The following is a 14743-nucleotide window of genomic DNA, read 5'->3' as shown; positions in this document are numbered from 1 at the left end:
TGCTCTTCAAGACTTTATTTTCTGTCCCGGGGGGTGTAAAAACTGCTGTTCCATCATCTGCCTTAGCCAGAATAGACACTTCTCCAGTCTCCACCTGATTTGTGGCTTCTGCCTGGCCCTCGCGTGACAATTAGGAAGTTACCGTCTTCCCTGTCTTCAGCCACTTCGTAAACCACAGGAAGGCTGGAAGCAGCCCTGGTTTTCATTTCCTGTTTCTTTCATGGCCATGTTTACGAGTTCAGGGAGCTGCTTCTAGATCTGCTTATCAAGCTAAACAAGCAGATATTCAAACTAAGTATTTTGGTGGATATTTGAAAATTGTGTGTAGGATAAAGTTGTTAATATGCAGAGGAGCGAAGTGTGGACCTGACAAAAAGCAGGCTGTAGAGCTCTGGAGTTAGCGTGCGGAGTAAGGCTGAACTTTGAACCTGAAGGATCGCCAAATTAATGGCAGGCAGCTTTCTACAAATAGATGTAAAGATGAATGAAGCCTCAGTTAGAAATAGATACCAGGGAGAAGCATTTTTATATTGATATTCTATACCTTAGAGTCCATTGTGGTTGAGGACTGTTGCTCTGCTTTAAAAGGTAGAGGTTCCCTGGAACTCGCTATTTCCATGGGATAGTTTATACCAAACTTGCTGAAGTGAATTGTCAGAGAGACAAAGTCAGCATCTTAAAAAATTGTTGGCTGAAGATCTGTTTGTTATCCTGAAGAACTCTGTATTCTTGGGCTGCATCTCTGTTATTGGACATACTTAAAATGCTGTGCACGTGTCACTTGCTGCATTTTATTTACCGCAGTTTTTCATACTAGGAAAATGTTCAAACTATTAAAAGATATTTTGATTGTTTTATGCTTTCTATTCATATCTCGTTAGTTTATTAGGTGAAAGCATTGCTTCCGTGGCTTGTTAACAGTTAATGTTTAGAAGTGGAACACAACTTGGTATTTGAAAAAACATTCATCCAAGTGCAAGCTGCATTTGACATTCATAACCATGGAGTACATCAGGATATGAATTGAGTCACTTCATTCCTACGCAGTCCATAATTTTAAAGCTATGTAGCTACCAAGAAAGATGTAAAATGTATGCAATTCCTGTGAACTCTACACCAAGACTGGGGTTTGCAACAGCAGACTTTTATATCGAGTCTGTGCACAAGTTAAGGAGAGAATCTTTTTAATTTTTGTCTACTTGTTCCATTGATGTTTAAGCACTGATTCTATGTAGAAATGTCAGTGACTTCTTAATATTTTTTTAAATGAGAAACATGTTACTGAGTTATAAGCCAAAAAAGGAAGTAAGAATGTGGGGATATTTTCCTCTAAGAATCCGTTTCTACACCTCTGAAACAACTAAATCTCCCATGTCCTTTTAATTTGGAAAACTATTCTACCAACTGTTGTAATTCTTTTTCGTAGCTTGTGGAAGATGAAGTTTGTTTTGGGAATTCATCCTAATGCACTGGCATATTCCATGACTACATTAGGTGCTGGAATGATGAACAGTATCTTCAATTTCTACTACGTTAAGCTTTTCCTAAACCGATACAAAATTTCAGAAGTCGCATTTCATCAAGCACAGGTATTGTACCATAGAATATTTTGATTCCGTGTTGTGCTATGCGTCTGTGTTACTATAACAGAGTAATTTTTTTTACTTAAGAATTATTTTTGTGTGCTTTGCAAGTAGGTGTACAGTAAATTAATTTTAAATTTCATTAATACATAAGCACTTCAAGGTACACATAAAGCACATCATTTACAGTCTTTAGACTAAAAATCTCCAGAATTTAATAGCTGGAGAGATTTTTACCTTTGATAGCTTGAAGTAATGTTCTAAACTAATCTTGCAGCTCAGCTCTGTAAGTATGTTTGACATTAGTGCTTTCCTATGGACTGTTTAAGTACTTAAATGCTGCCTTTATTCTGCAAGTTATTATCCACATGAGCAACTCCGGTTGTAAATGGTGTCCTGAAAGTAATGGATCAGCTCATGTTTTGAATTACTTGCTGTGTGAATAATACCTGCCTTTGCAAGATGAAAGCCCAGATATATAAGCTTTTGAAAGAGTGAAGTCTTAGACAGGGGTTTAGTTCATGTGTAGTTGGGCACTTGCCTACCTTACTTGTCTTTCAAAATTACTATAAACCACTAAGTACCTTTAAGAATTTGTTCTGGAGTCCGGTTTGACCTGAGAAGCTTTCATCTGTCTTTATTCTTCGAATGTTTGTTTATTTTAAATAAATGCGTGTATTACATACGTGTTTGTGTAACCTCTGCAGAAAAATCTCAGTAATGATAAATTCTGTTGTGTTTCTTACCCGTTTGTTGCAGGTTGTATTTATGATATGGAATGCCATTAATGATCCTCTTTTTGGGTATATTCAAGATAACTCCAAATTCGTGTGCTGCTCAAGACGCCAGTTTTCAATTTTATATGGAGCTCCATTATATGCGTTAGCCTTTTTGCTTCCTTGGTTTCCTTGGAAACATTATGAGGAAGGTGACTGGCTAAGTGGACTTCACCTCATTGTTGCATTATGTGCTTTTGATGGTTTGCTTACCTTTGTGCTTCTAGCACAGTGCGCACTCTTTGCAGAAATTTCAACCAGACATGAAAGTAGGCTTCAGCTTATTAAATATAACCAGGTAGCAACATTAATCGGATCTACAAGCATTCTCTTTTGTGGACTCGTATCAGATAACATGGAAAATTTTGCCTGTTTTCAGGCTTTCGCTGTTTTGGTCGCAGCATTAGCAACAGCTTGTATGTGTTACACGGGTAAATATAGTACTAGTCAATATGAGCAGAGAGAAATCTGTATGGAGAAGACTAATCTGGAAGACGATACTGGAGCTCTCTCCTGGTCCTCTGTCATTTCATTGACCACACAGATCATGACAGAGAAAAACTTTTTATTTTTTGTAACTATGAACTTCTTCCAAGTCTTCCACCTAGCCTTCTGCAACAATTTTCTGATGATCTTTGCAGACCACCTAATTCCTAAGGATGTCCTTTCTTCCTCAGTAAGAAGTATCATGTATGGAGCAGGTTTTATTTGTCCTCAGGTAGGCAGTTACACTTTTTTATTTCAAAATATGAGAACATGGTGTTTTACTCGTTTTCATTAGTTTAAGGTATCCATTTACGTTGTTTGTTGAAAAAGTGCGATATCTGGCATAAGCCGTTCGTACCAATGCTTTAAAAGAAGAAAGTGCCTCTATGTGCAGGCTAACCAAATGTAAGGGTAGGGAAGGGAGAACAGATGGGCAGGCTGGTGGAGTATCTGCTTACAAGAACGTGAGATGTGAGTATGCAACAAGTGAATGGTTTGTGTCCTACAGGGGTTGTTATACCTATGTAGAAAGGAATGAAAAACATGGGCAAGATACAATGTTTTTAAACCCCAATCCACGGAATTTGGAATTCCCTTCTCCTTGGTTTTGTTTTGTAATACACGATTAAAGAGTAATCTCTTTCAGGAAGTTTCTGAGATAAACGGCACAAAACATCAGAAACATTATTAGGTGTTAAAAACATTGTCAAAATATGTGGTGTCTCAGTCATGGGAACCAGACAAAACTTTGAATAGCTGGTTTTGGAGAATAATACATTCCTAATTGTTTTGTTGTTTGTTGTCTTGGACTGCTACATTTACTGGGTACAGAGAAAGGTGCTTTAAAGATCCCAGTCAAAGATGGGGGAGGAGTAATGAACTGGAAAAGAGAACGAGACCCCAAATGAGTAATGTGTGAGAACAAGAAAAGCAGCAAAAAAATGTCCCACAGAACATAAACATGTTTGTCCACAGTGAATAAAATAATTCTCCCGTTCCTTTTCTTCTAACTTCTTTCACTAGGTCTTTTAACACCTCCACTGTGTTTACATGTTGGATACTCAAAATCTGAGTGTCCTGACTTTCATCATAGGTGCTGATAGTGTTCAGAATTTCTGAAGATCAGGCTGTTAATGTCCATTAAATTATACTAATATGTAAAAAAGATACACGGAACTGCAACTGGAATTCACAGCTCAATTTCAGTCACAGTTTTGGATTTTGCATATAAAAGATGCAAATCCTGAACCTATCTTCTCTGTCCCATAACTCCTCAATAGCTCTCATTTCAACTTCTATCCTAACTGCAGGTTTAATATTTTTTTTTTTTTTTTCTGTAGCTCAGTTAACTGATGAACTTTGGAAATAAATCAGAAACTACAGAAGTTAGGAGAGCTTAAATAATTTTGCACTCAATATATAGCAGTCACTTTTGTTGGTAAAATCAGTGTGACAGTGTGAAACGAACGATCTTTCAGAAAATGCATCTCTCTCTGCTCCCCAGAGACTCTTTGTCTAGAAGGTCACTGAACCGTAGAGAGTTTGCTGTGACCTTATTTTCCTCAGGTTTTGTCCCTTTGAGTTCAAGACATAATAAGAGAATTCTCTGGTGGCAATGTCCTGAACTTCACTTACTGGAAAAGCACCCAGCCCATGTAAAAGAAAGCCCTTTCTGTGGCTGTAGTAAACTAGAATTCAGCTTCTGACTTAGGTTCCTCTTGGTAGTGGGTGTGAAGAATAAAACCTGCCTACGAGGGAAACCTTGTTGCTGAAGCATAGGCAAACAAATTTGCATCATTGTTAGAATTTTTCTTAGAAACATGCAGGTAATAGGGAATTTTCTAAATCACAAGTACTTCCTGAGACAGGGTCATTTCTCAATTATAGAGAGACAAGATCAGGGGTTTTGCAGTAACAGGCATTACATAATCCCTTACCGTTGCACTTTTCTGCAAAATGCCTGAGAACAGCCCGGGGGAGGAGAATGTTTAAGCTTCTTACAACCAGATTGTTTCCTCTTACCAGCTTTCCACATTTACTTCACTTCTGTGATCAGAAAACTTGAGCTTCTTTACAACAGCAGATCTTTGAGTGTAGCGTACTGGTTTTACTAGTTATGTTAACGCATTTAAATGCAGGAACAAATGTACGAAGAGAATTCTTCCCTGTTCCTCATTTGAATATTACCCTGTTCATCTCTACCACAGAAGGACGGAGAAAATGCCTATCTTTATAGTTTGTATCTTTTGAGGCAGTGATGAGGACACATGCGTGTAGGTGATGACATAGGCTCTAAAAAGAACATAACCCATTACAAAATTTAAATTGTAATTTAAAGTGGAAAGTGAGAAACTATATAGAAGAGCTTACACTTTGTTCATACTATAATCAGCACTCGATACCGTTTTTGTGAGTTTGCCTGTCACTAGCTTCTTGCGTGGATTACTGCTTGCTAAGATGGGTGGAATTAAAATGCAGCCATACACTTTGTCCACTGGCTGCTGCCTTTCTCTGCTTGCTAGTAAAGTCTCTAACTTGCTTAGGTCCGCTGTCTGGGTGAGCTTGCTTTACCAACTTAAAAGTCATACTCAATTTCTATAAACGTCAGTGAAAATAGTAATGAAAAAACAATTATTGAAAATATTATTGATCAGCAGTTAAAATTCAGAAGACAAGATGCTTGGTTCACAGTTAACATACTGCAGAGTTAATTATTTAAGGGATATCAAACATAAAGATAATGAGCATTAAAAATAGGTAAGTGATGTGGGAAACTGTCTTTTTCCAGGATGTAAGTAGGTTTCAGTGAAATGAAACCATTCTTGCTTGGTAGAGGTAGCATAGAATGAGCCAGTAGATAGTTCTCTCTGATTTCTATTCTTTTATTTGAATTTAATTTTTTAGAAAGTGTTGGGATTCTTTTTCTTTAATGGGTAGGAATGATTTATATTGGTCTGTGCTCTGTAACTGTCCTAATGCTGAGATATTCTATTATATATTTCAATAATATATGTGTATATGTTATCTTTCCAGTGCCTTGTTCTTCTCAGCCATGATTCGTTGAAGAAGTTTGGTTATTACAGAATCATCTTGTTTTCATTTTACTTTGAAGGAGTAGCTGCTGCTGTCATGTTTGTTCTAGGGCCAGAACACTATTATCTGCTGGCATTTTATCTCACAACAAACATGTAAGTAAATACCTTCCCTGTTCAAAATACGGCTTAAATAATTCTAACAGTATTGCTTTTAATAGCACAGAGACTTTGCCACTGCTTTTACGGTTTTCTTTTGGTTCTGTTTCTCTTGTCAGAAAAGTTGAAACCTCAATTACAACTTTTTTCAGCTTTCATTTCCTTCTGCTTCAGCTTTTAATTTCTGCTTTAAAAAAAAAATCCTTAAATATGAACAGTAATTAAGGTTTGCAGCCACATGCCTCCAGCCACTTACCTGCTTTAACAGGAGATTGAAAGGAAGCAGAATCTCTGCTCATCCACGTAGGTGCAGAAGATCTCGGTAGAGGAACTCTTCGGAGACTGTTTGCTAGGAAAGCTCAGACCTCATTTTGTGTTACGTGAACGCTTGTGTGTTGCGCTGCAGAACAGGTATCAGTAAGTCAAGTAACGGTTAGGTAACCAATACTGAGTCACATTTTTACTGGTCCTGGGCAAATATGCCAAGAAATAGTATGTTCACAGAAGTGGTACATTATAATATATGGAAAACCTTATTTAAAAATAAAGATCTATTTGTATCAGAATACTGTTAGAGCAGTTTGGGTTTATTTTTACATTTTCTGTTTCGTTGCTTTCTTTCTCCATGTTCTTTCCTATCATCCTCCTCTTAATTTTGGGGGGTTTTTTTCCGTTTTCATTCTTGTTTTTAGTATTTCAGTCACATGCTAGTGTAACACTGAATTGTGTGAACAGTAAATTGAATTTCATTACCTGCATACTTTAAATGATGAAGATATGTTTTGATTTCCTCAGGAAAAAATTCTAAGGTACCTAATGTCTGTATGTTTAAACTGTGTAGATATACATATATAGAAATGCATATAAAATCTTCTCAGTGTTCTAATTCTCCCTCTTTGAAGTCTGTCCTCCATGTAGCATTTCCAGTGATGCTCATGCCCTTTTCAGATTTCAAGAGGAAATTTTCAATTTTTCTTTCTCCTAAGGTGTTTCTTTCCTCCATGTCATTTTAAATAAAATTTATTGATAATCCCAAGGAAGTATTTACGATCTTTTGCACCACTGTCCAGGAAAAACAGCAACAACCCCCCCACACCTTTTAGGTTTGTATATTGACTTTGAATTCTCAATTAAGAATAGATCTAATAATGCTTTCAGAACTGCTCTTTGAATAGGTAAATCATGTTTTAAAGAATGTCTCAACTTCGTGTGTTTGCAGAAATACCAGTGTTGGGGTGTGTGTATTAGATTACGATTCCATTATGAAAGTGTAGATAAGAACTATGAACATTTTAAATATTTTGTCTTTCTTTAGGGTAATTGTGCAAGCTTCGTTTAGTTTGTTCAATTTGCCTCTGGCAGATATTGTGGATGCGGATTTAATAAAGCACAAGCGGAGGTATGTCAGTAAGTTTTTCTTTAAACACACTATCTGCCATGTTACATTTCTGTAAGTTAGATTATGTCAAAGTGACAGTAAATGATCTTGGATCCTTGACATAGAAGTACTTTCTGTAAAAGCAACTTAGCACAAGTAACGATAAGAACTTGAACAAAGTTTCTTGCGGTTACTTTGGTAGAGTAATTTAAACTGATTACTAGGTTGTTTCTAATTTTAATTACACTGTAGTATAAGCCAAATCCTTCCGGTTTTTATGTTTTTATTTTTGTTAGCTCAATTGAATTGCTTTGTAACCATATACATTTATTGTTATTTATGGAATTTTCTGAATAAGTCCTTTCTAACATGGAAGAGGTAAAGAAAGGGTACAAAGTTTTGCCTATGCTACTTAAAGGGGAAATTTCAAAGTCTAACAGGTTGCTGTAATCCTCTGAAATAAAAATTGATAAGACCTGCCATCATGTAGCATATTACAACTCATGGATCTTTTGGATTTTTATCAAGGTGCAGATAAATTTCTGCTAGTTCCATTAATGTTTATACAAGTGCAGATTTAACCTCGGTCACTCCAGGACTTGCCCCTCAGGGGTGAGAGCTATTGCTTTCGTGGAGGAAGAAACGCCGCCTTTCCTGGCCTCATGCCAGTCTGAAGTTGTATATATACCCCAGAGGTTTATTACCTTTCACTTCCGAAGAAATTTAAATTTCATTATGATAACTGATCTGTTTGCTGTAATGTGTGAACTACAGGAGGCTAAGAATCGTGACAGTCAGCATTTGCATAGTTACATGATTTTAAAAATCACTACTGTAATTAATACTCTGTGTTTGTGTTTTGCGTTTGTTTGGGTTTTTTACCCTAAATGTTTTAGGTCGCCCCTCTCCTCTATGGTTTTTGGTACCAATGCTTTGTTTACCAAGCCTGCCCAATCTTTGGCTCCGATGCTTGTGGTTACATTACTAAATCAATTTGGATATGAGAACCTGAATGATAAAGTTGTTCAACCTGATCCAAGGTGAGTTCAAAGGGGATTCTTAAATGAAATAATCCTGTAATTTTTTTAAAAAGCAAATTAATCTGCAATTAGCTTGCATCAACTGCACTTCAAAAGTACAGGTGCTTTAGAACTCTATTCCGGTTGTTTTTATCTGTGTAGAAATAAAAAAGTTCTTTAAGGAATTGTTTATTAAAAAATACACATGAGGATATCTGCCTAATTTGGATAAACAAAGGATACATTTCATTAGTTGACTTATCTCCTATTGCAAAAAAAGAAACAAATGTTTGAGATCTCCTAATACCTTTCATTAAGATACATGTTGTCCTGGCTTCTGTGTTTCATCTCATAAACCTACTTCCTTAAATATATAATCCTAACAGGGGTGCATTTAAGATATATTTCTGTTTGAGAGAAAGCAGTAGAATCACTGGAGGGAGGGAGTTTGCCTTCAAGTAGGAGTATAATTTTGGCTTCAATAGTACTTACCATTCTAATGCTAATGATTTCATTGCAGTCCCTGGAGACTTTAATAGCAGCGTAAAGTTGCGGTTGCTAGTTAGCACACTGGAAATACACGGGCTTTATAAAAACAAATTAACAGGGAGTCAGTACACTGAAAGGGTCATTGGCTGCTTATTTATGACCAGCAAGAGGAAGTGGCAGGACTAAAAGGCAAAAATCAGTCTGGATTTGCTTAAGAGAGTACCATGAATATCCTGAGAAGTGCATCGCTCTCCTAAATTTTGAATAGACACCTTAAAAATTACATAGAAGACAATTGTATATGAAATTTTGTGGCAATAGACCTTGAAGGAGAAAGGACTGTTTATGTGTCACCTAAGGCTTGGAGAATGTTTCATACTTGAGGAACTTTCTAAAAAAACGTGTGAGGAAAAGCATGACAGAAAAGGTGGTCTTTGGAAAAGCATCCTGACACAAGCAAAGGCGGCTTAAGTTTGAGGCTATGTGCCTGAGCAGTTAATTTTATTTTAATGCATTCTGTAGCTAGCCAGCCACTGGGATGATGTGACGAGGACATGAACTTCATTATAATGTCAAATAAGATGAGTGATTTTAGCAGAAGAGTCGTAGGTTGAACTGGATGTGGATATGAGAGGGCTGAATATATTTGTCTTGATGATTCAGAGAAATTCATATTTGAAACATAAAAACTGCAGTTCTGATCCTTTTCAATCAGAGAAATGATCCCTTTGTGGATGGATTTTAAATCACAGCAGTTATAAATCTTTTTTCCCCAGTAAGTAGCCTCTGGTCTATAGCAACAATAAATTTATTGTATATAGAGTTGAAATACTTTGAATGCTCGATCTCTAAAACCTATGTTTTCATTTAAGTCATGCTGAAATTTGATTTATTTCACTAGGGAAAGGAACAGCATAAAGGTATAAAGCTGAGATCAGTCAATCAAAGAGCACCTGAAATATACTACATACTGGTCTTGTCCATCCCTTCAAAAATAATTTCTTAAATACGAAGCAGTCTGCATGTGTTTTCTCTGTATGTATTTGCAAATGTGCATGTCCTTCACTTTGCAAACGGACTCCAGCGTGGACATACAGACCACAAAGACCAGGCTACTCCAGATCGTAGTGAGTCAGTTTGCCCATGGCAATGTACGCAGACCATCGACTGAGCTAAAATTACTTATACATATTAAAACTTTCTCAGCTGATCTCAGACTTCGGCCATAGGCAGACAGCTGAAACGCTTCAGGACAAAGTTGTTTGGGGACAAACAGAAACTGAATACAGAAAATTGCTTAAAATATGCGCAGACTGTTTGGAAAAAAAAGATGTTTTCACACGTGTGAGTGATCTGTAATGAAATGTTATGACCTGTGCCAATACAATCTCAGTGGTGTCCTTCCTTCTTCTCCAAAGCTGACAATATCTATTAAGCATTGTGGAAAGCATTCGCTTTATTAGGTGTAGTGGTAGTGAACTGTGAAGATAGCACAGAGGACCCTTACTCGGCATTAATAAAATGTCTGGACTGTTTACTGGGAGAAGAGAGAAGATGCAGTCCAAAACCATAAACTATTTTCTAAATTATTTCTTTTTTTCTTGAACTGAAAGTTAAACCATAGCAATAATGGTGGAGCAGCTAATCCTGGAAACCATTTCCAGGCACATTAAGGACAATAAAATCATCAGTAGTAATCAGCATGGCTTCACCAAGGGGAAGGAAGTCATGCTTGACCAACTTGATAAACTTCTATAATTAAAACGACTAACCTGGTAGGCAAGGAGGAGCAGTGGATATTGTCTGCCTGGACTTCAGTGTGGTGTTTGACACTGTCCCGTAAGATCCTCACAGACAAGCCTTTGATACATGGGCTGGATGAGCAGACAGTGTGATGGGTTGAAAACTGAATGGCCAGGCCCAGAGGGTGGTGATCAGTGGCATGAAGTCTAGTTGGGAGGCCAGTAACTGGTAGCGTACCCTAGGGCCTGTACTGGTCCTATTTAACATCTTCATTAACGACGTGGATGAGGGGGCAGGATTTACCCTCAGGAAGTTTGGTGATGACACAAAAGTGGGAAGAGTGGCTAATACATCAGAGAGTCGTGCTGCCATCCAGAGGGATGTCCACAGGCTGGAGAAACGGGCTGGCAGAAGCCTCATGGTGTGACAAGGAGAACTGCAAAGTCTTATACCTGGGGAGAGACAGCCCCATGCACTAGTATGTGCTGGGGACCACCCAGGTGGAAAGCAGCTTCGCAGAAAAGGACGTGGGAGTTCTGGTGAACACCAAACTGAAGATGAGCGAGCAATGCACTCTTGCGGCAAAGGCAGTGAAGGTACTTGGGCTGCATTAGACAACGTAGTGCCAGTAGGTCAAAGGAGGTGATCCTTCCCCTCTGCTCAGCGTTGGTGAGGCCACACGAGGGGTGCTGTGTCCAGTTCTGGGCTCCACAGTACAAAAGAAATGTGGACATACGGAGAGAATCCCAACAAAAGACCACAGATGTTGTTAAGGGACTGGAACATCTCCCTGTGAGGAAGGGATGAGAGAAGGCTCAGGGTGATCTTCTTAATGTATGTAAATACCTCAAGGAAGGGTGCAAAAATGATGGATTTAGGCTCTTCCCAGTGGGGCCCAGTGACAGGACCAGGAGCAATGGGCATAAATAAGAGGTTCCCTTTGAACAACAGGAAACATGTTTTTTTACCATGAGGGGAACCGAGCAGTGGAACAGGTTGCTCAGAGATACTGTGGACTCTCCATCCTTAGAAATATTTGAAAGCCCCCCAGACACAGTCCTGGGCAGCTGGCTCTGAGCAGGGGTTTGGACTCAAACATTCTGTGAACAAAGTTCTGTTATTTAACGATAGTGAAAGTATGGGAATGTTGCAGTTACAGGCAGCCAGTTGCTTTTATATACAGTCTGTCACATTCGTTTTCTTTCACAGTTATTGCACAGATCCTCTTACAAAGCAAAAATCTTAATAAGATATCTCTTACTATCTGTGTTTAGTTTTGGGGGTGTTTTGTACGTTCTGTGGAATGAATGGAGAAAAGTATTATCAGACCATCAGTGGTCTCCTTCCTCAGTAATGTCCAAATGTCTCCCGTATCTCTCCTTCAGCATCAGAAGTTTGAACATCCTTTTTTTGTATTCTCAGCAACTTTCTAGGCTTTTGCTGTAGTAAAACACATTTTCCAGCAATGAGTTTACAGCTGAAAATTATGGAAATGAGCTTTTGTTGTTCACGCTGATTTTTGTGCACTGTTGTCATTTCATTTCCTCATTCCTCATTTCTTGATGTATTGCTTACTCAAGACCACATGGAATGCTGCAAACTCTGGATGACTTTGACTTGCAAAAAAAAAAAATGTTCAGGGGAGCTTACATTCTCCCCCACTTCAGTTATCTTATACATTTGATAGCATTTTATTAATAGTGTACCTCCTTCAGAAGTGGGCTTCATAAATGGTCTGTCTTTTGTGCTCATCTTACGCTGTATTAAAAAAAAAAATCTATCTTTCAAAGCTGTCTGCTGGCAGTCTGTAAGATGGTACTACCTCACCTACACCTCCTCATCATTCCAGTGATTATAGTTTGGTTCTTCAGCTATGTGATGTTGTGACTCCTTGACATTCTCCATGATCAGGATATTTCATTACTGCTTCATTAGAGTACCAGAGCTCTGCTGAAGTAGCAACTGTTAAGTTGCCAGGTTTTAAGCTCTGTCTGTCTTTTGTTGCCATCATGCTGTTGATCAGTTCACACATACGTGTTCTCTGCCTCAGTAAAGACCACATTCTGGAACAGCTTATTAGGGCAACTGCCACGTTGTGAGTGGAATTATTACCCCAGAAGTCCTTTTGAGACAATACTTCATCATCATCTTGGGGGCTTCTGTTACAGTTGTATTTTGCAGGGCACCTAAGCTGCCAAGACCGCAAAGAGTTTTTATACCAAGAGTAAAATTCTAGAAGAAAGGAAAATTCAGTCCCCTTTTTCTTTCTTCTGTGAAGTATCAAAATACCTCCAGGTGGATGGTTAGGATTCATCCGAAATGAGAAGATGCTTATCACTGAACAGGGACCCCAGTACGGTATTAGACAGGCATTCCAAAGACCCAGACTGTCTCTTCCTGTGTACTGAAGCCTTTGAATGGACCATTAACTTCACCGACTTCCTGCTTAGCAGTACCAGTACGTACTTCTGCCTCACCTCTTGGTCACAGTGATGTCATCTTCCTTAGGAGCAATCCCGTATCTCCTGATTTTGCCTCTGGTATCATAACTCTGAAGCATGCCTTCTGCTGTGAACAGCGTATCTCTTCCAGAAGCTGTCTGTCTTTTCGGTGTGATAAGAGGTTGCCCTATATATTGCACACAATTCCGTAGGTGTTACACATGATTCTGGATACAGTACTATACACGTTATTCCATGTTCTTGGGAAGGGTGGTCACTGCACGTCAGTTAAGTGTTTTGTAGTGGAAGCTAGCTTAAGAGGTATTTTTTAATACCCTTAGAATTTGAGCAACAGCTTGCAGAATGGTTTGGCTTTGTGGTTTTTTGTTTTGGTTCATTATCATAGCAAAGCACTACCAGCCCCATGTGGCTTGGGGGGGTTTGGTTTGGGGTTGGCTCGTTTTGGGGTTTTTTCCCTATGGAACAGATACCCAGTTTAAAAGCTCCTTCTGCTGGGGAGTCACCGCAACTACACCGAACTGCTCCGGAGGGGGCTCTTCAACCCGGTCTTCAGAGTGAGGTTATGCGACAACAGCTCTTCGTTGTTCGTTGGAGGCACTTTACACTGTTAGTGCCTTCATACTGAATTACTTCACTACATCACATTCTATTCAGAGTGTTATTAATGCTGTTTAATGAAAGATTGTGTGTTTTATTCCTGCATATGCAAAAAATGTAGACATGGGAATTTCTAAAATTACTGGGTCAGCTGTTGAGATCTGAGCTCTGCTCTTGATTTGTCCCAGTCCCTTAATGAAATGTTTTCCCATTCCTTATTCTGTGCTATAGATGTTTTTCATAATTCCTGCAGTAACTTAAGGTCTTACAGTACCATAGGTAATGTTATTTTCTTAAACCAACACTGGTCCCGTGAAACCAAATCAGGCTTGTACCAGCATGAGTGATTTGGCAGATGTTCTTTCTTTCTTTGTCCTTCCTGAAGTCTGCGTATGAAGGTGGAATAATTTTAGCATGAAAACTGCCGTCCTCTTTAGTGTGCAGAGCAGGGCAAGAACAAGGCCTGTCACCCTGTTAACCGTGTCTTAGTCCTCTTATCTCTAGATTGGTAAGCGATGTGTCTGTGGTCTCCCTGCCGGTGCTGCTCACACCGGGACTGTTGGCAGGTGTGGCAGTGGTGAGCATGATGTGGGCCCTGGTTTACTTGTAGGTGGACTGAAAATGTAGTTGAATACAGGGCAGCAAACAACATCCAAACGGTAAATTATTGCCCCTGCCAATAAACATCAACTGTGGACCAGTGACCTGCTAGTAAATGCTTCCAGTCTTACATGCAATTGCCTAAGTGATTCACTTGTAAGCCTGTGGGGTTTTGTTCTCTTAGGCAGCATTAGCATGTTAGTGGAGGTGCGCTGGGATAGCTGTGTGCCTGTTTGTGCGAAGGAATAAACCTGGGCTCTGCTGGAGCTTGCAAGCTTTTTTTCCGTTAAAGGAATGAGAAACTCTTAGGTTTTATTCAGAAGCCTGCTTAAGCTAATTAGAGGGTTTTCCCACAGATTTCAGGTTTTTTGGCTCGTGTCCATAGCTGTTCTGTGAGCCTCCTATCTCATCCTTGAATG

General features: G+C 38.8%; 1 protein-coding gene across 1 annotated transcript in view; it reads left to right on the top strand.

Moving 5' to 3' along the window:
- Positions 1–1436: 1436 nt before the first annotated feature.
- The window catches only part of LOC104498803 (transmembrane protein 180-like), a gene marked incomplete at its 3' end in the record, with an annotated part of 19627 nt that continues 6320 nt past the window's right edge, over positions 1437–14743 (top strand). The window contains exons 1-5 of the mRNA XM_010142225.1: positions 1437–1589; positions 2343–3077; positions 5879–6033; positions 7352–7435; positions 8311–8454. Coding sequence (XP_010140527.1) covers positions 1437–1589; positions 2343–3077; positions 5879–6033; positions 7352–7435; positions 8311–8454 — 1271 coding nt within the window. The remainder of the gene's footprint in view (positions 1590–2342; positions 3078–5878; positions 6034–7351; positions 7436–8310; positions 8455–14743) is intronic.

This window comes from Buceros rhinoceros, unplaced genomic scaffold, assembly GCF_000710305.1.
Source record: "Buceros rhinoceros silvestris isolate BGI_N320 unplaced genomic scaffold, ASM71030v1 scaffold2198, whole genome shotgun sequence".
Classification (NCBI taxonomy): domain Eukaryota; kingdom Metazoa; phylum Chordata; class Aves; order Bucerotiformes; family Bucerotidae; genus Buceros; species Buceros rhinoceros.
Note: the sequence above shows the minus strand (reverse complement) of the source record. Positions and strands in the feature narration are given on the sequence as shown.